General features: G+C 49.1%; 9 protein-coding genes across 9 annotated transcripts; 4 read left to right on the forward strand and 5 right to left on the reverse strand.

Moving 5' to 3' along the window:
• Positions 1–616: 616 nt before the first annotated feature.
• F5B22DRAFT_300049 (uncharacterized protein) lies at positions 617–4371 on the reverse strand. Its single transcript, XM_047970513.1, has 6 exons — positions 4040–4371; positions 3865–3972; positions 3441–3778; positions 2066–3329; positions 1454–2014; positions 617–1332 (listed from the first exon to the last, which is right to left on the reverse strand). The coding sequence occupies exons 1-6, from the start codon at positions 4124–4126 to the stop codon at positions 646–648; spliced, it is 3045 nt and encodes a 1014-aa protein (XP_047828927.1). The 5' UTR covers positions 4127–4371; the 3' UTR covers positions 617–645.
• Positions 4372–5315: 944 nt separating this feature from the next.
• On the reverse strand, positions 5316–7175 carry F5B22DRAFT_648491 (uncharacterized protein; the record flags this gene model as incomplete). Its single annotated transcript, XM_047979020.1, has 1 exon — positions 5316–7175. The coding sequence occupies one exon, from the start codon at positions 7173–7175 to the stop codon at positions 5316–5318; it is 1860 nt and encodes a 619-aa protein (XP_047828928.1).
• Positions 7176–10786: 3611 nt separating this feature from the next.
• F5B22DRAFT_648492 (uncharacterized protein) lies at positions 10787–11918 on the reverse strand (the record flags this gene model as incomplete). Its single annotated transcript, XM_047979021.1, has 4 exons — positions 10787–10936; positions 11009–11552; positions 11603–11684; positions 11762–11918. The coding sequence occupies 4 exons, from the start codon at positions 11916–11918 to the stop codon at positions 10787–10789; spliced, it is 933 nt and encodes a 310-aa protein (XP_047828929.1).
• A 488-nt stretch (positions 11919–12406) lies between these two features.
• F5B22DRAFT_300126 (uncharacterized protein) lies at positions 12407–13745 on the forward strand. The gene is made up of 4 exons (XM_047970515.1): positions 12407–12592; positions 12663–12724; positions 12944–13123; positions 13187–13745. The coding sequence occupies exons 3-4, from the start codon at positions 12991–12993 to the stop codon at positions 13699–13701; spliced, it is 648 nt and encodes a 215-aa protein (XP_047828930.1). The 5' UTR covers positions 12407–12592; positions 12663–12724; positions 12944–12990; the 3' UTR covers positions 13702–13745.
• On the reverse strand, positions 13746–14790 carry F5B22DRAFT_300093 (uncharacterized protein). Its single transcript, XM_047970514.1, has one exon. It carries the CDS (start codon positions 14270–14272, stop codon positions 13790–13792), a length of 483 nt encoding a protein of 160 aa, XP_047828931.1. The 5' UTR covers positions 14273–14790; the 3' UTR covers positions 13746–13789.
• Positions 14791–14796: 6 nt separating this feature from the next.
• Positions 14797–18452, forward strand: F5B22DRAFT_614737 (tetratricopeptide). Its single transcript, XM_047975478.1, has 2 exons — positions 14797–17774; positions 17831–18452. The coding sequence occupies exons 1-2, from the start codon at positions 15420–15422 to the stop codon at positions 17903–17905; spliced, it is 2430 nt and encodes an 809-aa protein (XP_047828932.1). The 5' UTR covers positions 14797–15419; the 3' UTR covers positions 17906–18452.
• Positions 18453–19218: 766 nt separating this feature from the next.
• F5B22DRAFT_637684 (histone H4.1) lies at positions 19219–19851 on the forward strand (the record flags this gene model as incomplete). The annotated part of the gene is made up of 3 exons (XM_047977474.1): positions 19219–19228; positions 19476–19613; positions 19688–19851. The coding sequence occupies 3 exons, from the start codon at positions 19219–19221 to the stop codon at positions 19849–19851; spliced, it is 312 nt and encodes a 103-aa protein (XP_047828933.1).
• On the reverse strand, positions 19690–21369 carry F5B22DRAFT_614739 (Sedlin). The gene is made up of 2 exons (XM_047975479.1): positions 20793–21369; positions 19690–20708 (listed from the first exon to the last, which is right to left on the reverse strand). Exons 1-2 carry the CDS (start codon positions 20975–20977, stop codon positions 20381–20383), a joined length of 513 nt encoding a protein of 170 aa, XP_047828934.1. The 5' UTR covers positions 20978–21369; the 3' UTR covers positions 19690–20380.
• F5B22DRAFT_614742 (mitochondrial 54S ribosomal protein YmL31) lies at positions 21370–22286 on the forward strand. The gene is made up of 3 exons (XM_047975480.1): positions 21370–21481; positions 21628–21857; positions 21941–22286. The coding sequence occupies exons 1-3, from the start codon at positions 21432–21434 to the stop codon at positions 21991–21993; spliced, it is 333 nt and encodes a 110-aa protein (XP_047828935.1). The 5' UTR covers positions 21370–21431; the 3' UTR covers positions 21994–22286.
• Positions 22287–22390: the final 104 nt, after the last annotated feature.

Genomic DNA, 22390 nt, shown 5'->3' on the forward strand with positions numbered 1-22390 from the left:
TAGGTAAATGGAACGTTTTTTCGTAGGGATATGCTTATGTTGAATGCTTGACCTTTAAAAAAACTATTGATGTTAATATCCCTCTAGAATAGTTCTATATTTTGTGTCGGATTTTCCTCTTAGTTTGACTTCAGGGATACGAAAGACTACTATTGTTATCGTGTTTTATCCTTCCTTGTACGCTGGGTCGTACGAGGGCACGTACAGAAGTAAACATGACATATCTATTAGCGAGAACAAAGTATACCTATACCAGTAAAGGGTATATACGCTGTTATGTATATATGTAAATAGATGTGGTACAGCATACCTGCCTAGGCAGTGAGGCGAACTTCTATGCAATTGGATAAAGTAAGTAGGTAGTCAAGTATAGCCGTTTAGTTCTTCATTATCATCTATTCTATCTACTCCTTGACCCATCAGCCGGTCATGACGTGTCCTCGCGCTATATCATGCCAGAAAGAAAAAAACAATTACTCGCTTTGCTACTATTCTATGAGAGTTTCAGTCGATTCTATGCTACTACATCATGTAGCATGGACTATTCATGCATGAATACTTGTGAGTACCATCTTGACGTTGTCTAGTTCGAACTCTGGATGTCCATCCTTATTTTTTTTCGCAAATGGGACCTACGATTACAGCTCAACGAGATGGGGGTGCATCCGGTTTTCCGCTCCGCATGATTCGTTTGATTATAGATGCGGGACCTCTCCTATCCAGTTGTGCTGGGCCTGTACTAGGACCCATCGTCGGTGGGGTGGCTCTCATCGTCCCGGAGCTCGGCTCCTCAGACGCCTTGCCCCTCAACGTCGACGAAGAAGAAGATTTATGTAAAGTTGGTTCTGGGCCTTGCCAGACATTGAGGTGGTGCGATTGGTGATGGTAGGCATTGTAGTCCCCCTCTGCTTCTTTTCTGGCATAACCCTTACCCCTGGAGTCATGGGACTCGCTAGGGTACCGAGTATATTGTGGCGGGCCGTTACCGGGCGCACCGTCGCCACCGCTGGTGTTACTACGTGATACATTGGAGGATAACGGTGTGGTAGAGGAGCGTGACAACCCGGCTTCGTGTTGCATTTTCGCGATGCCGCGTTCGAGATGGGCCACTAAGGGTGCTTTAACAGACCAATTCTCGTCCGGTTGGCGATTTTGCGCCTGCTGATACAGAGCGGGGAACGCGCGCCAAAATTCAACCTCTAGTGCCTGTTGTTCCCGGTCTGTCGCTTCTTGCCGTTCTGATTTTACTGCCGGTTGCAGCTCTGTGGTGTGAACTCTGTCCTCTTCATCGAGGAGTTTTAGCCAGTCATCGTAACGTTGTTGATCATCATTCTAATCATTAGGAGGAAAAGTTAGCATCGACAAACTTAGTTGTGATAGATAGGTACCTTTTTGCTTGCAGTCATCAAGGAAGATCAAAGCAAAGAGAATAACAAGTAGGTTGAAAACTTACACTCTCCTCCCAGGAGGCGTCCTGCAGACTGGCTAAGTATTTGATGGCCTTATCTGTGGTATTCGTCCCAACAATGTATTTGTCGAATGACTCCGAGAACTCGATATAGTGGCCTTTAAGCACAAAAACCTGGCCGGGCCAATGCTTGCTTTTGAATTTTTGAAAGAAGGCTTCAGCAACGGGGGCATCCCATGGGTATTCAACCACTTTGTCGTAAAAGATAACACATTTACTCGTATACCACTTATCGAAGGAACTCCGACTGGCTTCATCAGTCAGTGACCTCTCAATCATCTCAAATGATGCCCGTGAGACAAAGGATGCAGGGGCCCTGAAATTGATTGCACCATGAATGTGCGAGCGCTGATAGCTGGCGTTCGGGCGCAGGTCAATGACTACAGTCTGACCTGTTGGGAACATCTCAAGCAGTGTATTAAGATGGCCTGGTAGAATCATGCGAGCGCCGTCTTTTGGGTGTTGCGTATGATTCTGATCATTCATCCGTAGACTTAGTAGTTTGTTCGACACCTCCTGTTGCTCTCGGCGATGGCGGAACCAGCTCTAATAGATTTATGAGCATTTTCTCTGTGTAAAAAGGGAAGGGCCACTTACATCTAAATCGGCGGTTTCAATTCCTAAGTTCGACGCCAAAAAATCCTTCACCCCGACAGCCGGCTTGGGATTGTCCATAAAGAACTCCTCTAATCTTTTCTCCACATGAGCCGGAAGGGTTGGCATGGTGGGAGATCGATCGGCCACTTTAGCAGCCAACTGGAGCGATCGCGCCTGATCAGATAGCTGAGCGTTAGATGTATTAGATACACTTCGTGCTGCATTAGCTAGAGAACTTTGGATTCCTTTCGTAGACAATTGAGGTATAGGATTTGATGAACGCTGCTGTACATTGCTCTCCACAGGCGGTCGAGTTGCCAGTATAGTGTCAGCTTGGATGCCCGGCCATCTAAGCTTAGGCCTGTCAACGCTCTCATTGATACGGTCCATAACAGGCAAGTTCATGGCTCCTAGTGAGTCTAACTGGTCCAAGGTGACCGTGGTAGTACCCGAATAGATAGAGTCCTGATCAGATTCTATTTCAACATTCGACGGTGTAAGATTCCAAGATGGTTGTGCTGGCTCCTTTTCTTGCCTTCGCGCGACAAGGTTGTTCGATCGAATGAAAGCTACGAAGTTGCAGGCAGGATTATCTGGCAGCATATCCCAGACCATAATCGGCAACGATAGTAGAAGAAGCGTCGAATGGCTTTTAAACACTCCTTGAACTTGAACGTATTTGGCTAAGGCGGGGAAGCTGGCAAGCCAACGTTCCCAGTCTTCAATATTTAGAGTCTGGTCATCTTCTAGCGCAAGTGAGACCATCACATGCGGAACGGTTTCATTTGGTACAGAACCAATAATTTCCTCGGGGCTAGCGCGACCTCCAGCAAAGGAGCTACGTCCTGACGCGGGCCCAGAAGGAAGCGGAGGCGGTACTGTATCGTTGTTGATCCTGCATAGCTCAATGCTGGGCGCTCTATGATTCGCGGTCATCATAAAATGCACCGGCGTGGTTCTCGCTTCAAAGTGACCCCCATTGCGTCTTTCGGGGCGGGGGTGCTTCAAGCGGGCGAGTATTTCAGCATGAAGCATTGCTACTGAGAATGTCTTTCTCTTCCACTCTTGGAGGACTTCAAGGAGTGTGGCGCTGAACGAATATCTTCCAGGGTTCGGTGCGATAGCATCCCAACTGGAGGCCGAAATGGTTTCTGTTATACTACTACCGGTGGGAAAGGCAGCACTTGCGGCCCCAGCACAGCAGTCTAACAAGATTAAAGCATCCGATAATGATCTCTCCAGTAGGGTTTGGATTGCGGACCATCTTGTTCGTATTATTAGTTGTCATTCAAACCACTCCATAAGACCTCTTTCAAACATGTACCAGGCTTGACACGGCAAAGAAACAAGATAGGAAGAAAAGGGGGCGACTCACTGTAACCACGGCGAATCTAAACTTCGCGATGCACACCAGGTACTCTGTCTATTATCGTCAATTCTGGCATGGCCGGCATAGTAAATGACCAGTAAAGTGTCAGTAGATTCATGATCCTTTATCATAGCCCCGATCTTCAACATCAACTCCAGGTGCGCATTGCCAGATGGGAGAGTGAACCTTTCGGTCTCAAAGTTGTAGTCATGCTGAAAACATATTTCTAAATCTTCCAACTCGGGTAGGACGAACAAATCGTCTGAGTCCCAATGTAGCAGAAGCACGCATACTTTCCTATAACGCTGCGAGCTGCCGCGATTCGGAAATGCCCGAGTTGCCGACTAGCAAAACTTAGTCAATGAACTTACAATATTGCCTTATCCAATGGCGTCCATCGTGAACGGGATGGGACGGAGGAGAAACATACCTCTTCCAAAGCTCTTGCAAAGTCGGGCAGGCGCTTTAAATGGTAGTTCACGCGGCTAATGTCGTGGGTAGCCGAGGGGGGTTTTGAGTCCCCCAGACTGGAACCGTACTATTTACGAGGGGAAAGACGTTAGACGACGCAAAGCGAGTCATGCAGGCTGGGGTTTAATGTTTACCGCAGAATCCCCGCTGCTAAATCCATTCTCATCAGACGGTTGTCTCGAGCTAATGGTCACGAAAGGTAGATTGTTGAAGTCGGTCATGGCTGACCAGGCGAAACCGAATTCATGGGATTATCAGTCGCGGTAATGGTGGAGTAAATAGATGTTGAGGACAGAACAGGTTAACCGGATACGGACGGTTGATGGATGGATTCCGCAACCTCAGGTGTCATCTGTGCCTGGCCCTTGTGGAGCCTCACACATACATATTTCCCATAGATCAGATCGGACTTGGCAGAGTGAAGCATTTGTAACTTGTATCCCAACGTCTGCTGCGGTAAGCAATGGTAGGATAGGTGGATCAAGGTTTCCTGAACACTGTCGGGGCCTAGCGGAGATGACAGAAGGATTTCGCGTCTAGGTCAATGGAGGCATCAGCACTCGCTTCGCATCTACGGTTGCACGGCCTCTCAGCTACTTCGTACGAAATCAATGGCGCACTGGGTCACGGTTTGGCGGTGGCGGCTGAGACCTGTATCTGTAAGTACGTTGTGTAGGCAGTCGAGGCAGTATACATAGGTAAGTAGTATTAATGCAGCACTGCGGCAGTGTTGCCGCCCTCGGTAATAAGATCTGGTTTAGCGCAGGCATACTGGATCCTTTCGACTGCGTGTCAACCTCCCCAGCCATCCAGTGTCACAGGCGTACATGTAGACTGGTTATCAATTACAGGATTGCCCCATCCTCTACAATATCTAAGGAAGTAAGACGGCTAAACATTACAGTAGTGTATGCTATGCAGGTCCAATGAGGCTCAAGTGGGTAGCTAGTCTGTATCGAGAGCACAAGCAAGGCAACAAATTAGATCCAGTTACCAGCGGCGTAAAGCACAGGTGGAATAAGCCGAAATCCTCATCTTTCTGGTGCCTTTTGAGCCACTTTGGTGAGTCGATACCGATTGCTTCAGTGGGCTCGATTTCACTGTAAGTATACTTGGAGCAGTGTTCTTAGGTGCGGCCGAGCAAACATCCTATCCTGCCCACTTTATACCAACGTTCAGAGCTTGTACATCTCCTAACCATTGGCGTCGTTGATGAATGCTTTTCATATTTATACCAGTAGTGTCTAGTTCGTAAGCTTCGACAATTAATATAGTGAGCATTGAGACTGCCCGGCTGCACGGGGATCAAAGGGGGATTATAATGGTCCCGTGTAGTCAAGTAGCTACATGTAGCATGAAGCAACTCTAGACTACTAGAGGGCAAAGTTATCAGGCTTGTAAGGCTACGATTCACTCCTGCTTGCGCGCATTGCCCGAAAGACGACGCGCAGCAAACGCCTCTTCAAGGAGCCGCTCGCCCAAACTCCTTGGGGACCCATTAAAACTATACGGATCGCGACGGTAGCTGTCCGAGGCGTCCACACCACTTCGACCATCGACACTCCCTACAAAAGTAGAGAAGTCGCCCATTTCAATCGCCCTTTTGTGCAGGTCCTCGTCACGGACTACTCCTATTATAAAAGGTTTCCCTTTATATGAACCGGCGGATGCGCTTACAAATTTCGGAAGCGACGATACAGGCGATGCAAGAGGCGGGGTTGCAGGTTTGGCAATTGGAATGGCAGGTGATGTAGAATACAACGTAGTGGTCGAGTTCTCATCTGATTTATCCATGGCAGACGTAATCTGTTTTTCAGTTTCAACCTCGGGCTCCTCTTCTACCTCCTGAATATACTTAGAAGCCGGCTGCGCTGATCGTGATTGCGAAGCTGACTGGTCGTCATCGAAATCAAACATTTCTTCCTCTTCACCGTATAGAGCCCCATGGGTCTGTGACAAGAGAGCCGAGCCATGAGGATTTGTTTCGCTGGGCAATAACTGCTGAGATGTTGAAATCTTATTCGGCGTCACTTCTGGTATGCTTTGCTGTGCCCTTTTCGGAGGTGAAAACCGTTTTTTATCCTTGAAGGAACTGAGAGGGGTCAATTCAAGTAAATCATCCGCGATTTCTTCCTCATCCAGGGCGTGGTTATTGTGGGTATCTTCCACTAGATCTTTCGACTTTTCAATTTGTACGCGATCAGAACGTATACCATTGTTCATGGTTTTCGTAGAAGCTGGCTCTACAGAGGAAATTTGTGGTTTCTTTTTAGAAGTGAACATAACAAGTCCTTCCTCTTCTTCATCGTCGTCGAGTGTATCACCGACAACAGTCCACTTAGACGTATCTTCTGTTGAAATTCTGGCTAAGGCTTTTAGACGTTCGGTTGACGATATCTTCTTAGGTCTTGGGGGGGAATTGCCCAAAATAGAGGCTCCATCTTCAGGAGCTGTGTGGTTAAGGGACTCGTGGTTGGGGTTGACCATGTTATCGGACGGGGGTGACGTAAGGAGCTCATTGATTCGAGGTGAACCTGGAGGGGAGACCGTGGGTAGAACTTCTTCCCCTTCGACATCGAACCGGACTCGCCGCGGGCTCACGACGTCTTTCGTGGAGCCGCTTGAAGACCGGCGCAATGCACTTCTACGTGTACGCGAAATACTATCGTCTGAATTGTTTGAGGACATAGTGTCTTCCATAAGACGGTGGACGGTCTCCGGAGTTGACGGGGCTATGTCGATTGGGCTGCGGGGTGATGGTTCTTGAGTAATATTAGATTCATTATCACAAGACGTGGGAAGCGATGATGCAGCAATTGGAGGGGAGTGCACAGCTTTGCTTGGCTGTACGACTTCAAGCAAAGGGAGATAGCTCGGCGTGAAAAGACCGTGGAACTCACGATCACGATCGCGGTCAGGAGGTGAACCGGAGGTAACGTCATGAGGAGGAACACCCGAAGTGTGAGGTAGGACGGGCGGTGGTGAGACCCTTCCACGTCGAGACCACCGCTCAGCGTCAGAGCGACCAACAAGATCTACAGCGGTACCATTAAGCGTGACCAAAGCAGGGCTCAATGCCGAGTAGTTGTGGAGCTCCTCTGCAAGCACCTCCCCGACACGAACCGAGACATGCTCAGGCGCATCCTGTAACAGACGGTGCGAGTACCGTTGAAACTCGTCACCCATCTCCTGGCGATAATCGCAGACCCTTTGATTAAGCTCGGCGAGCTTGTTCAAGAGGTCTGAAACCAGTGTCGTGGTATCGTCCATTGTTTCCGGCTGCGCCACCATAGGGCCAAAGACGGACGCGAGGATAGATGGACGAAGAACGATAGAGGTTTAATCGAAAATAGCCAATTCACAAATTTCAGGCATTATTGATACCGGGATCAGATTACGGCTCCTCGACTGGGGGGTTTTCTCCTGTACTGGGATTGAGATTTTGGGCCGGAACTGGGAGATGAAAGCGACAGGTTTTGTGACTGTGGTTAGGCCAACTACAGTAGATACGAAGAACCGGACCTCCAGACTAACTGATAGGGACAGAGCTAATCGCGATGCTACCTAGGCTAGCAGGTAAGGTTGTGGTAACTCCGGGGTGCCCTCGGGCGTGGTGATGGTCCAGACTGAATTCGGACATTCAAGACCGTGACGTAGGACGCGCTGGCGAGGACGAAGACGAAGACGGATCAAAACGAGGCTGCAGATCGCAAAACGGTGCGCCGCACCGCAGGGGCAACGGCAGGACCTAGCAGCGACGGGGTGTGGTGTGGTGGCGTGATGGTGGGAGAGGCATTGGAAGTGTGAGTGGGAGTGGTAAGGTTGTTACGAACGGCTAGGTTGGTAGCGTAACAGTGCGGTAGTGTGGTAAAACTTGGGTAGGTAGGTAGGTAGAAGTCGGAGAAGATGGTGGTGGTGGGAATAATGGTGGTGGTAACGATAATAATGATGGGGGTGGTTGGTGGGCAGGGCCGGCGGGCGGGCGGTGGATGTGCGATAGTGGGATGTCGAGTGACTCCCGATGCGGGTTGGGGGGAAGGTGTAACTGCGGTACGAGTACAAGACGTGCGCCCAAGGCTCCTGCCATTCTACATGTACTAGAGACAGGAATAGAGAGGCACAGAGAGGCAGAGAGAGGCAGAACCAGAGGCCCGGGGCCGGCTGATCAGCGGCTGTTCAATTGTTCTCGAATGTCCGGCGAGAGCCAACGAGAGACGAGAGCAGCATCTGAGCAGCAGAGAGGCCGGAGAGAGAGAGAGAGATGTGGGGGGAGGGGCATTCTAGACCACCCCGTCGAACTCTGGGTCTGTTCTGGCGCTGTTCTGGGCCGGGATATACCCAGACTCACGCACGCCCTAAGCAGCCCTGAGGTAAGGTGCACGATCGGTAATGATACAGTACTTTAAGTATGGATTACAGGGCTGTGTATCCGCCCACAGCGACCGGAGTGGAGGTCGAGTTCCCGACCCGACCGCCTGGACTGGCCACCACTGACCACTACTGGCCAATCTGCAATGGGATTGAATACCTACATAGTACAGAGGCCAAAGGATCTTTGTCTTGAGTCAAGACATGATGATGCCTCTACACTAGTGTATATTGATGTGATCTTGAATTCAGCACCTACTCGCTAGGTACTGGATTACGTGTCTATATGCCATGACTGCCTCAGATGCAGATATAGATACAGATACGGTATGTATGAGGCCAGCCTACCTCATCTAGACACGGATATGATGTCATTAAGCAGTTACCAGAAGGCCGCCCCGTAACGATGCAACCCTCGTCGTGTCTAAGTCTCAGAGAGAGATACCAGTTCTGATGAAGCATCATCTGCTACTTAATTCAGGCGCCAGGGCAAGTCAGACCTAAGTAGAGCAGACTAGATTATCCAATTGATCCGCAATGCCATCTCCAGAACGATTGGACTTATCAGGGAGTCTACATCTATGTACGAGCAGAACGAGCTTTGATGTTGTGATGAGAGCTCGGGGAGCTTGTTTACGCGCCTACAGAACAGTTCCTGCTGCTGCAACCTCTCCGGGGGAGGTCAGACCCCTGTCCTGATCTCGCTCAGATCGACGATGCACTCGGCACAGTAGACTAGGTACTACCGTACTGCAAATGTTCATGTGATAATCATCATCCTTTGCTGTTTATAGTTTGAGACCCCAACCATCAAGATCTCAACATGATTACTTACTGTACCTACTGTATGTGTTCTTTGGTCAATTCCATTCCACCGTCCGTATCCACGAGATCCTTTGCCGAATTCGGCATTCGTCTGATGGCCGGCATTATCAGGTCGGTCACATGTTTCTTTTAGACAAGTCCTACCTAGCTGTCTTGAAAGTCCCGTGCCCGCAACTCCCTACATACCTCAGGTAGGTGCCAGCGAGCAGCCTGTATTGTTTCCTTTTCCAGCTATCTTCATCCTTTGAAAGAAAAAAGATTTGTTTCGAAGAAGGAAGAATAAGAAGAAAGGTGGCAACCTCCAAGGAGTTCTGCGACGGTAGTAACCTACTGTGGCCTCGTTGATAGAACCCCGCACACGCGCGTCCCAAATAGTTGGACACGATGAAACCTAGATGCTAATCGATTGATACTGATCATAACATAAAAATCAATCACTTGTACACTCGATTGCAGTCCATGACATTAAGATGGGGAATAAAGAAAGTGATCGGCTGAGTCAATCAGACTCCGCTCGTTTAAGGTGAATCACGAGACGCAAGCAAGGGGGAAGTAGAACGACTCTAAGTGCCTACTGTAAACGTCACTGGAGTGTCTCTGGCTGGTGGCACATGATGTGACAAAACTTCGCCTTGTCACTTCCACCGATTAGGGTAGGCGTACCGGTATATTCCCTCGAAATCGGATTCGACGCAAGTTTAAATGACTATTGCATCTCGGTGTGGATGTCACTCAAAGGGCAAGTTGGACTGCTTCAAGTCGTCAATATCTGATGAAACAGCTAAAACGTGTTACCTACGCGAAATTATAGGCATGATACAATCATCTAAGTAATATGTATACATGTGAAGATACCTACACGCTAATTGATGCACACGAGAGACTATACTACCCGCAGTGTCTGTCAGGATAAGAGTTAAAAAGCAGCGAAACTCAGAACGGGAACGCCAATCGAAATACTCATATCTGATTGAACAGAATGGCACGGCGTAATGAAACCCAGTGGTACTGCGAGCCGCTCACGGATAACTTGAGATACCATATTTCACCAATACTCATAGCCCATAGCCCAAAGGCTCGATACCTTGCTCTATCAATCAAAAGACAGCTAAAATGCGAAGGGTTCCAAAATTTAACAAGTACGTCATAATGGCATTTTGTTTTTATATAACATTTTGCCCACATTGAAGTTTAGCTTTCATTCCGAATATGTGCATGGAGTTTGGAGTGCTTAAAGTTGAGCGTGAAAGAAGAAAAATTCATCAATTAAGCTCAGGGCTCAATTCACAGTAAGCTCTGCTTTGGGAGAAAATGATATGGTATTTATAGTATCAAAATCTTGATCATTCTCTTCGGAAGGTGGAAAGCGCCGTAAGATATATATAGAAGGCACGCCTAAACCAGGCTCACTACTGTCATTAATGTTGAAGGGCAGAGCGTACTAGCTTTCGCTTTCCAAGTGTATCGGGTTCCTTATATATAGAAAATCTATATAGATGAGCTGCACAATGACTCTCATTCAGAGTATCTAGAATTGTGTAAATTGCCGAGAACAATGCCGGATGAATGTTACATATGGCTATAGGGCTGTAGGGTCGCCATGTTCCTTGGAGTTATTTTCGAGGAGAGCAGTCACGATGCCACCGTCAGATTAGCCGTGGAGGAAAACTTTGCACAACATAACCAAATTAGAACGCAAAAACTTGATCCTCCAACTTGCTCACCGGCCGGGCCTTCTGGAAGCCGAGGCTTTCGGTGGCCTTCTTGAGCCCGCTAATCATTGGAGGTGGGCCACAAAGTAAGATCTTGACATCTGGGGCAGCCTTTGGTAACCATTTCTGTATGTTGTGTCAGTAGCTGAAGTTGAAAGCAAAAAAAAAAAAAACAAAAAAAACAGAAGGAATACATACAGTAACCATGTCAGCAGTAACATATCCAACACCACCAGTCCATCCCTCAGGAGGCTTGTCAAGAACATAGTGAACTCGGAATCCAGAGTCTTCCTTGGCCAATTGGTCGAGATCCTCCTTAAGAAGAATGTCCTGAGTCGAGACGTTTGCAAAGATGAGGTCTACCTGGGTCTTATCGCCGGTAGGACGACCACGAATAATGGCCCGTACAACCTGTAACATGGGGGTGATGCCGGTACCACCAGCAACCATTCCGAAGTGGCGGACCATATTGGGAGTATAGACAAAAGCGCCCTTGGGACCGCGCACCTTGATGGTTTGTCCAACTCCTAGAGAAGCCAGGTGCTTAGAAATGTTACCAGTAGGGTAGGATTTAATTAGGAGGTCGAAATAACCAGGCTGGTGGTCGCCAGAGATTGGGGTGTACGAGCGGACTATTTCCTTGGTGGTGCCATCAGGTTGCTTGAGATTCGCACCAATGGAGATATGCTGGCCAATTGGAAGACCAAGGATGTCGCTCTTGTTTGGAAGCTTGAATCGGTAGCTGGGAATGGTTAATATCACGAGGGTGGTGTGGTTTGGTCGGTTACTGACATGGCAACATTGTGAGAAATGATAGTCTTTTCGGTGAGTTCGAAATCCTGGAAGGCATCGGGTTTCAAGACCTTCTTGGGTTCTATATAGCAATTGAAGGTCAGCAAAGGGAAATGGTAGCGGCATGAGAAGGAGACAGGAAATCATAGCATAACGTACGTGAGCTAGAGAACTTCCAGACACCCAATAGGATGGCGAGTATGGCAGCAAAAGGTGTCCATTCTTTCTTGACGATAAATGTGCCGAAGACTAGAAGACCGGCGGGGATATAGATGCCGTCGACATATTTCTTTGCGGTCAGGGGAGTGTCCGCCATGGTGAGAACACGGAGCTCGGGGAGCAAAGGGATCGGGAGACTAGGGCGACAGAAATAATCTCAGCAAGCAGAGAAGGATGCAATGAGCGATATTGGGACTCTCTTGTATTTAACACCCCACGTTGAAACTGGTGGGAGAGGCGTGGAGGGTTCCAGGAAGCTTACTGTCACTTTTCGGGCTTGGGCCAGGAAGTACCCAACAAAAGTCGGAATGGCGCCAGTGCTTGAAGCTGGACCAAGTGGGCTGATTGATTGATCAATTGGGTCGAATGGGGAGATCTTCCATATTGAGATATCATGGGTCTGTCATGGGTATGTCTACAGTCTACCTACCAACAGTGCTTTTATCGATAAGCTACCCTATCGGCCAGAGATCGGCTAGGTAGGTGCGGACTCGATGCGGGGTGGCGCCCAACCGCGACAGCTGCCAGTGTTCGGCACTGCTGTCCTGGGTGGTCCGGTTGGCTCAGCATCCCTGCTATTTGCTTTCAATTATCTAATTATTATGCCCCTTTTATACCCTCTTCAATTCATTTTCTTGACTGCAGAACAGTTCTTGACCCTATAGAATCAAAAGAGTTGTCAAAATATTCGACTTGCATTGTAGGAACGCTTTGAACAGCTCTATACCTGTATACCTGTATACCTGTATTGAGCATTGGTGGACATTTTTAGTAAATATGACCCAGTGTGTCACTTACACATATGTCAGATCTCTGATAAAACGGTAATATGCCGATACAGCTCGGGCTACACTAGTGGAATGTAGATAGCCGGGCGTACTTATTCCTGACACGATGTATCACGTAAGTGTTCCTACTCGCTGTTAACATTTATCTACAGTATGTTTGCTTGACCCTATCTTCGGCGCCGGTGGTGGGGCGATCTCAGCCCCCGCTTTCTTGAGGGCCGGCTGCTAACCGGGCCATTTCTCTCCACGTTTTAACTGAGGGCAGGCGTAACTATCGTCCATTATTTCCTTAACCCAGCAAGACCTGCCTAACGCCGGCCGCTTTCCGAGATAGCCCCGAAACTTTGATCCGAAGACGAGATTATAGCCATTGACAGCATCATGGGTGACATGCCCGCCAATACACCGCCAATAGAGGCACCGTTTCCTTTGACAGAGGTTGACAAGTGGGTTTTGTCTCAAACTGATGACGAGTTTCACTACCATGACTGGGAAGACCTGAAAAATATCATTGGTATGGCAGGCTATTGAACCTGATTTTAAGATGTTGATTGGAAGGCTAACGCACGGGCACTAGGTGAAAATAACCTCTCGGTCCTCAAACGGAAGCCAAGTGATCTACGGCGATATATGGCATGGACAGCTGAAACCAAGGCCCACTATGGATCCATGACTAACTATCTTCTAATTCATCGCTTGCCAAAAGCATGGGGATCGCCTCCTTTCACACCGGCTTCTTCTGTGCCCTTTGATGACCCCTCGGACTACTCGGTCCTCATCAATGATTGGCCGTACGGTCTGACGCCGGACATTACTCATATAGTCGTATGGTCGAGGACTATAATCGATACCGATCCAGAGACTGGCGATATGACCGTAGAGAGTCGTCAGGTCATCTCAAACTTTGTCAGAGAGTTCTTCGTGGATAAGCTCGGGCCAGATGGGGAGACCAAGGTTTTGTGGTTCAAGAATTGGGTTGCATTGCAAAGTGTTCGTAGTCTTGAACATATCCACGTCCTGGTGAAGGATGCGAGTGAAGAACTCCTCGAAGAATGGACAAAGAAGTTCGATAATCATGGGGTAGACAACTGAACGATGGCCCGTTCGAGATACGTCTGGATATGGCTTTGACCATGCTCGTCTTCATATCAAGAATTGCCCCCAATGGAGATAGTATTGCTCAAGCTGCCCGCCTTTGCTTTCTGTTCCCCGCTGCTTGAGCCCCTCCGGGCTGCTGCTGTTGCGCCTGCCTCATCCCTGCCATACCACGAGCAACACCGAACCCTTTGAATGCCCCATAGGCTGGGACAACGGACCAGAGAAGCCAGCCCCAGTTCCCGAAGAAGGCGACTAGAACAACAGAAGCCCAGGTAACCCAAATAACGTCGAACATGTACTCTGTAAGACCAGGGGCGGATAGGTCTTCGCCAGCCGTTTTGAGAGAGTTGTTGGATGGGTCATACTTAGGACGGCCAGTTGATTCCAAGACAAACTCACAAATAAAGCCTGGGAGAGAGAGGACCACATAGAGAAGTAGAGATCTCCGTTTGAAAAGTAGATTCCAGAGAACAAATAAAGTATTGACAACCAGTGTGCCAATGTGTAGGTTCTTGAGAGCAGTGGCGTTAGACTTCGCCCTGTCCTTGCGCGCTTTCTGGGCCATCTTAGTGCGCGTGTCTGGATTTCCCCTAGCTCCTGCTTGATGCAAACCCTTTTCTCATATAACACGCGCAAGGGTTCGTTGTGGTAGGTAGTATGCAGAGAACTCTCGGTTTGCGGGCCAATGGCGAAGAGCTCGGACGTTGATGTGGCAGAGGACAAAGCACAAAGAGAGTAGAGTCTCCAGCCACCTCAAGAGTGAATGGGAGCAGCCGCATCTAGGTAGTGGAGACCCTTTGGTGCCCCCTAAAAGGCGTGCCCATCCCTGTACAGGTAGGTATTCCTTGCGAAGTGCGTTTATTGGGCAAGTCTCCAGGTACTTGCATGCCCACGGGGCGATAGTGGCTAGCACCGGTACTGGATACCTCTTTGTCCAGTAGGGACTGCACAAGGCTTTCGTCAGGTACCCAATGGCGTTAGCGCTGTGCTGTTGCTCTGCCAGGCCAACTCGAGCGTTTCACAGCCAATCAAGCGGCCTGTAGCCCCCCCCTGCCAGCGTCACTCCACCATAACATGCCAAAATCGCTAAGCTGGATTAACTGGCAATCGCCTCCAGTGCTGTGTTGTTGTTGTTGTCGTCGACAATCCCGCCAGCCCACCCCGTGCATGATATTATCCCAAGGGCCTTTCTCGAGCCTCCGAAGCTGGAACAATTCTGCGCAGAGAGAGCACTAACGTTCGGTCCGGTCTTTCTAATGGATTCGTTATAATATACCACAGAGCTGTTTCTTTGACATCACGCCCAGCAGCCCCAGGAGCACTTTCTCCCAGGCATGTCTCCTTACTAAAGGCTGTCGAAACCTCTTAAACTGGATTTCTTCTTTCCGCCGTTGCCCATCTCTCGAAACCACGAGTCGACCCGAAATCATCCCTTGAAACTAGTGCTGCTTTTGTACAGCCTGCCTTTTAATTATAATCCTTACCATTACTTTCATTCACGGGCCGGTCTTTGTCGAGGGATTGCTGTCAGAGGTGCAGAATCTTTTGCAAGACGGGAACAAGCCCTTGGCTCCCTTCCAGAGACTGGGTTTTGACTTTGACCTCTCGCTTCCGCTAAGCATAGAGCTGGCGGGAGCACGGAGCGACCACATGGCTATTCGACAATAGTGTCACATTACCCACCACTGACCGATTCGACCTTGATCGTCACCATGGCGCCTTCGGCCTCCGCAGTTACAGCTCAGCTAAGGCAGCTCGTACATTACCACCTCGACAACCACTCATATGAGAATGCGCTCTTCTTCTCAGAGAGACTAGACGCACACGATCGTCGCTCGAACGAATCCGCGTATCTGCTTGCGCTCTGCCACTTTCGATTGGGGGACTACAGAACGGCGTACGAAATCAGCAAATCTAATGGGTATCGCGGTATCCATCTCAACTGCGCATATATATTTGCCCAAACATGTCTGCTGCTCGAAAGATACAAAGATGGTATCAACGCCCTCGAGAAGTCTAGAGGTCTTTGGTCTCACAAGTCAAACTTTGGCAAACACTCAGCAATCGCAAGAGCCCCAAACCCAGACTCTGCCAGTGTCTCGTGTTTGCTCGGGAAACTGTACAGGGCATACGATGACAAAAAGAAAGCAATCATAAACTTCGAGGAGGCCCTGAAAACGAACCCATTCATGTGGGATGCATTCACAGCCCTGTGCGATATGGGCGTGAACGTACGGACACAAAACATCTTTAAGCTTAATGACGTTTTAATAGACGGGCTTAGTTTTGACCAACCTCTGGGGGTTCTGGTGGAACAGAAGGATAACGGCATAATAAACCCCATTGATAAGAAGTCTTCTACACGGTCTGCAATATTTGATTCCATGGACCCGTTTGAGTCACAGCGCGCAGGTGCTCCAAATGAAATTCTTCTTGGCAACAACTTTCTCAACGCAGGTGCTAGAGAGAACGATTTTATGTCCAGAATCCGCTCCAAGATGCCCACGTTGCCTGACCCAGTCCATGACCCGCAAGAGTCGCCATCAGTGGCAAACATAGATCCAAATTTTTCTAGAATAGGCCTAGCCGTGGAGCCTCCTCAAGCGCCTCGAAGAACGAGAAATACGCAACTTACGGATCCCGGACTAGTGGAAGCGGCCCCTAAGCCGGGATATCGGTTGGCCAGCAAAAGAGGCCAGAAAGCTCAAGACGAAATACCTTCTGATCCAAACCCAGCTGTTCTTAGGGCGGCGGCTGTATCAGGAATAGAACGAAAGAGAACGGTTTCTGGTCATCCTGTACAACTTAGGCAGCAATCTGAGGAGCCCGGTGCACCGCAACGGAGAAGTGCGAGACTCTTTAGAGGCGCCAACGCAAAGGCGAATGTAGGAGCGGCTACTGTAGGCGCTACAGCAACAAGAGAGTTGAAGAAGGCCAGGCCTCAAATCTCCCGTATATTGAGGCCCAACTCTAGCGGTGCTGCTGTTGGGAGGGCTGTTAGTGGAAACAGGAAACCCCTTGAAGAGAATGGTATGGATGTAGATCAAGCTGAGCCGCAACCCAGGATCAAGGAGGTATCTCAGCCGCCAGTTGTCAAGTCTGTAGAACCTGACATAGTCAAGATTGAGGAGACGCTGAGGTACTTGATTGAACTACTGAAAAAGTTCGGATCTGGGTACCTAGCGCTTTCTCAGTACCGATCTGTGGATGCTTTGACTGCATATACATCACTACCACGTACACATCAAGAGACCCCTTGGGTGCTGTCTCAAATTGGTCGAGCATACTACGAGCAAGCATCTTATGCTGAAGCGGAGACGTACTATCGGCAATTACGGATAATAGCGCCTACTCGCCTCGATGACATGGAAGTCTACTCTACGATCCTTTGGCATCTCAAAAGAGAAACGGATCTCTCATTCCTTGCCCATGAGTTGGTGGATTCATCTTGGCACTCACCACAAGCGTGGTGTGCTTTGGGCAATGCGTGGTCCCTTGCCCGGGATCATGAACAGGCCCTAAGGTGTTTCAAACGTGCCACTCAACTGAATCCCAAGTTCGCCTATGCGTTCACGTTGCAAGGGCACGAGCACGTGTCCAACGAAGAATATGAGAAAGCCCTCACAGCGTATCGGATGGCAATATCAGCAGACCGCCGCCATTATAACGCCTACTATGGCATCGGTCGAGTCTATGAAAAGCTCGGCAGCTTTGACAAGGCCTACACACACTTTCATTCTGCATCTATCATCAACCCCACCAACGCCGTCTTAATCTGTTGTATTGGTAATGTTCTAGAGAAGCAACACCAGATTGTGCCTGCACTGCAGTATTTCAGCAAAGCGACGGAACTCGCACCTTATGCCGCCCAGACCAGGTACAAGAAAGCTCGAGCGTTGCTTGCCTTGAATCGACTCGATGCAGCGCAAAAAGAGCTTGAGATACTGAAGACACTTGCGCCAGACGAGGCCACGGTTCACTTCTTACTTGGCAAGTTATATAAAACCTTGAATGACAAGGGCTCTGCTGTCAGGCACTTCACGATAGCGCTGAATCTCGATCCAAAGGTCAGTTCCGAGTTGCAACCCCTAAAGCCCCTTTCGATGCTAAAACTAGATACTAGGCAAGCCAACAGATCAAAGAGGCTATTGAAAGCCTGGAAGATGACGATAGTTTTGACGATTCTATGATGGGATGACACAAGTGGTAATAGTCGGGCGTCGGGCATGCGCTTACCTATTTGAAGTACATGAAAGATTTCGTTATGAATCAACGGGATACGGAAATGGTCTGTTTGCCCATTGGTTCGGGAAATGCGTGGCACAATGCTAGGACTGGAGCTGTCCAGGGAGCAGGGCGAGGTGCTAGCCTCTGGCGTCTAGGTTAGCGTCTAGGTAGGCAGGCGTGGCGTCTGGTGAAGTTTAGTTAAGGACTTGCATGGCAACGGGCGTTCAAGGGCATGATAGACCATCCAAGGAAGGTCAGCAATCATTGGGGACTGGTCTTTTTGTGTATACAATCGGGGTTGCATTACGGAAAGGTGTACACTACTGGCAGCCTCTTCACACTTATGTAAACGGGGCATCATCAAGCAATTGCGGACCTCGCAAGTCAAAGTGATACAACTGTTGTAGGTGTTCATTCTCCTTGGGGCATTTCATTTACCTGAAAGACAACCAGGAGTCACTAGCCACACTGCTATACGAAAGTAAGGACGTTATCATGCTTTAAAACATTCACATGGAATTTTCCGTATTCGTTGGCATTTCCATGCCTAAGTATTAACAGGTACCTAAGTACCTACTTAGGTGGGTGATGTCGGTACTTCATGATGTACCAATATCTTAACGTTGGTACCCTAATAACTGAGATGCAAGTAACCACTGATAACTTCAGCTATATGGTATGGCTGAGGTCATCCCTCACAGAGTCCAATGTATATGCATGCGTGCTACTTACTATGTGTAAGCAAATATCTGTTCCAAACCTGTTGACAAACATTCAAAGCGGATAGCAACTTTGAAGGTACCTACGTCGTCCATCCTAGCGTGCGTCACGTCACATCAGTGGATCCCAAATAAGAATAGACTGCAAGCACAGACCACCGACATTAGCAGGGGGTCGTCGTCAGTTCCACGCTAGGAGGTAAATCAGTCCCAAAACCACAGCCAAATCGGCCAGGAATTAGCGTGCCGTTCGGAAGCGCAACCAGGCCCCCTTTGAATTCGAGAATCAGCGCATTGCACCGAATTTTCTGATTGGCCCGAACGGCCACTTTATTTTTCCAAGGCAACTACGTACCAGACCAAGTTGCAATCAGCAACTGCCACCCCCAAACCGCTCTTTAAATCTTATCCCCCCAGCGCCCGATTTCCAGCGCTTTTCCCTCTTTCTCTCCCTATTTCCTCCATACAACAACACGTACCATCAATAACGCGCATCAATCGCCGCCATCAACAACATCTTTCCATCACCAATACACATCCTCAACGCTAATTAACATCCATCAATATGACTGGACGTAAGTAAATTTCACTTTGCATTGTTACGCGGTCACCACATCGCCGTCGCGTCATTGGCTGCTTTGATGCGGATGTATCGTCGCTCTTGAACGGGAGTGGGGCACCGTGGTGGGCATGGCCTTGTACCACTTGACGCGTCGCGTTTACAATCTGTTATCGCCTCGCCTGTAATTTCATCAGTCAAGTCTCATCGATATCGATTGCTTCATGTCTCTTCAACTGTACATGCTAACCCACTGTCAATAGGCGGCAAAGGTGGCAAGGGTCTCGGAAAGGGAGGTGCCAAGCGTCATCGCAAGATTCTTCGTGACAACATTCAGGGTATCACCAAGCCCGCTATCCGACGTCTCGCTCGTCGTGGTGGTGTCAAGCGTATCTCTGCTAGTAAGTAATACCCAAGCACACTTAGGCACCCATCGCATGCTCTTCAAATACACGTATTAACCAACCATCTACAGTGATCTACGAAGAGACTCGCGGTGTCCTCAAGTCTTTCCTCGAAGGTGTCATCCGAGATGCTGTTACATACACTGAGCACGCCAAGCGCAAGACCGTCACATCTCTCGATGTCGTTTACGCCTTGAAGCGACAGGGCCGTACCCTCTACGGTTTCGGTGGTTAAGCCGGTTTTGCTCGGTTTCCCTCCAACATTGCACCTCTACTATCCATACCAACTCACATGGCACAAGGGCAATTGGCTCACTTGTACACGGCCTATGGTGTACTCTAGAAGATGGAGGAAATATTTTGCTTTCAGTATTCGCGCGTCGTTCTGCTGCATGATACACAAACATTGTGTGATATTAGGCGTTGGTGGTTTATGGGTTGGCTCGGGTTTACACGATGGATTGATTGCCCATGAAGGGAAGGCGTCTGCCGACTGTAGTAGTGCACAGCACTGATCAATACAGATGCAATTCTAATATTGCAATATGAACACAAATACTTGATTGTCAACTTTCTGTTTCATGTGACTTGGTATTTGTAAAATAATCATGGTATCTAGTCTAAAACTCCAAACGCCGCTCGCACGATACCTAGGCCAGGCATATACCTCCTTTTCGATGCTTGACGTCCTCTGTAATGACCAACCAAGAGATATATACACCCACATCACACACACATCATGACCGACCCGAAGATATTAGATATTACAAGTACTTGCGACCAGCAGCAGCCACCCGCTGGCGGAAAATAGGACTACGGACCTCCATGTTGGCGCGATAAAAGGGGCTCATGATGGCCTTGACCCACGACTCGTAGACCTCGAGCATGAAGGCGCGCACGGCCTCCTCGGTCTGCGGACTCGTCGGGTTCGTGGCGATGGTAGACGTCGACGAGCGCGGGTTGGTGATGCCGCCGCCGGACGAAGACGAAGACGACGCGGGCGGCTGGTGCAGGAGCATGAACTTCACGTTGCCGCCTGTCAAGAAGCAGGACACGAAGTTGTTGAAGAAGCGGTCGATGCACTTGAGATACCTATGGGTGGGAGAGAGGTTAATTCCTGGGGTAATAAAGGAACAGAACGGGGGAGGCAGGTGGGTGGAAAGTGAGGCTGCTCACATCTGTCCATTGCCCCATTGGACTTCCTCTACGATGTCCAGACTGCTGTGCACGATGAACTGGTTCATGTGGTGCGCTTGCTCGGGGAAGCGCGCCTGGCCGTCGCCGCCGGCCTTCGAGGTGCCGAATTCGTACTCGAAGAGCGGGTTGTCTTCTGTCCCGACTATGACGAAGTAATACGACATGGTTCAGGTGTTGTTGGGTTAAGAGGAATGATCGAGTTAGATGGTTGAGTTGATGGCTTTGGTCTGGGGGGTTGTAGGTGCCACGAGTAGTTTAGGATTAGCTTGTGTATTTAGCGTGGCCTTTTGCTATCTGTCGATCATTTGTGATGGTCGTCTATCGGTCGACGGACGGACTGACTGACGATGAGGGCTCTATGTCTGGTCTGGTCTGGATACTATACAGATAGAGTCGTTTGAGTGGATGCGACTGTCTGCGGTAGTTTACAGTGGGGCCTTAACAGCAGCCCCAGCGCTGTAGTTGAGGTGGAACCAGCCGGTCGGCACCCTTGGCTCGTGTGCCCCAGCTTTCTACGCCGGCGGTCTGCCGCGCCGAAACTTTTCCAATCTGTAGGGGCGCCGTTAATTGACGAACCACATCAACCCCCCTCAACGCCAACATCACCCTCACATCACCATGTTCGGCGCCTTCAGACCGACAAACGCCCTATTCGGCGGTCTTTTATGGTGTGTTGATATTACTCTTGTCCCTCAAATCAGCACAAGCACGAGCACAATGATGGAAATAAGCTCCCAATTTCCAATGACCGACTAGACCGAATTCGCGATCATCTTATATCCCTAGTTTGCTGACGCTGGACCGATACTTACAGGAAGACGCCCTGGCGGCTCTCGCGATTCCAAAAGGCTCGGCAGAGGCAGCGTCTACGGGCCGTCGATGCTGTCGTGGCAACGGTAGACCAGGCGCTGGCGAAGAAGGGCGAGACGTTGAAGGCCCTCGACACATGGAAGGAGACGATGCCCACTGAGGGAGAGATGCTGCCCAAGGACAAATACACCATGTTCGACCGGAAAGAGAAGCGATATAGGAAGGGAATACATAGTATGTTGACACTATTCTGAGATTCCAACTGGTTTCACTAGGGGAGGTGGCGGTTCGATGCTGACTCTGGTTTTTTTTAACAGAATTACCGAAATGGACGAGAGTTTCACAGCGAGTGAACCCGCCGGGTTACTAGACGATTGAGGGGATATGTTTTGGGCTGGGGAGAGCAATGATTGAATTGATACGGCTTCTACGATGTGGACCGAGATATATACATTATGGATTACCACGATACAGGGCTTGAGGATACTGACTTGTCGATCGGTGAATCCATGTGTACAATACTGTACAAATTTGCGGCAATATAAACGCAACGAGAAAGATATGGCGCGAGCAGCGCGGCTTGCATGTAACACTCAATACAAAAAAAGAAAAAAAATTGAAATCCATTACAGAGCATTTCTCGTCTGTACCAGTGATCTCGATGTAGCCCAAAGGTTTCTTACCAATAAGTATACTAGCATAGCGATTGTGGACAAACTTAGCTAGTCACGATTGCACCTCTTGCAGTTGGGTTATATTCAGGTATC

Source organism: Xylaria bambusicola (genome assembly GCF_022495145.1).
Source record: "Xylaria bambusicola strain CBS 139988 unplaced genomic scaffold F5B22scaffold_34, whole genome shotgun sequence".
Taxonomy (NCBI): domain Eukaryota; kingdom Fungi; phylum Ascomycota; class Sordariomycetes; order Xylariales; family Xylariaceae; genus Xylaria; species Xylaria bambusicola.

Coding starts and splice junctions, on each gene's coding strand:
- F5B22DRAFT_300093 (XM_047970514.1), bottom strand. CDS start 14,272: ATGGCCCAGAAAGCGCGCAAGGACAGGGCGAAGTCTAACGCCACTGCT.
- F5B22DRAFT_300049 (XM_047970513.1), bottom strand. CDS start 4,126: ATGACCGACTTCAACAATCTACCTTTCGTGACCATTAGCTCGAGACAA. Junction 3,779..3,864: donor TTGCAAGAGCTTTGGAAGAG/GTATGTTTCTCC, acceptor AAGTTTTGCTAG/TCGGCAACTCGGGCATTTCC. Junction 2,015..2,065: donor TTGAAACCGCCGATTTAGAT/GTAAGTGGCCCT, acceptor TAAATCTATTAG/AGCTGGTTCCGCCATCGCCG.
- F5B22DRAFT_300126 (XM_047970515.1), top strand. CDS start 12,991: ATGGGTGACATGCCCGCCAATACACCGCCAATAGAGGCACCGTTTCCT. Junction 13,124..13,186: donor AGACCTGAAAAATATCATTG/GTATGGCAGGCT, acceptor CACGGGCACTAG/GTGAAAATAACCTCTCGGTC.
- F5B22DRAFT_614737 (XM_047975478.1), top strand. CDS start 15,420: ATGGCGCCTTCGGCCTCCGCAGTTACAGCTCAGCTAAGGCAGCTCGTA. Junction 17,775..17,830: donor CGCTGAATCTCGATCCAAAG/GTCAGTTCCGAG, acceptor ACTAGATACTAG/GCAAGCCAACAGATCAAAGA.
- F5B22DRAFT_614742 (XM_047975480.1), top strand. CDS start 21,432: ATGTTCGGCGCCTTCAGACCGACAAACGCCCTATTCGGCGGTCTTTTA. Junction 21,482..21,627: donor CTATTCGGCGGTCTTTTATG/GTGTGTTGATAT, acceptor CGATACTTACAG/GAAGACGCCCTGGCGGCTCT. Junction 21,858..21,940: donor ATATAGGAAGGGAATACATA/GTATGTTGACAC, acceptor TTTTTTTAACAG/AATTACCGAAATGGACGAGA.
- F5B22DRAFT_614739 (XM_047975479.1), bottom strand. CDS start 20,977: ATGTCGTATTACTTCGTCATAGTCGGGACAGAAGACAACCCGCTCTTC. Junction 20,709..20,792: donor CAATGGGGCAATGGACAGAT/GTGAGCAGCCTC, acceptor TCCCACCCATAG/GTATCTCAAGTGCATCGACC.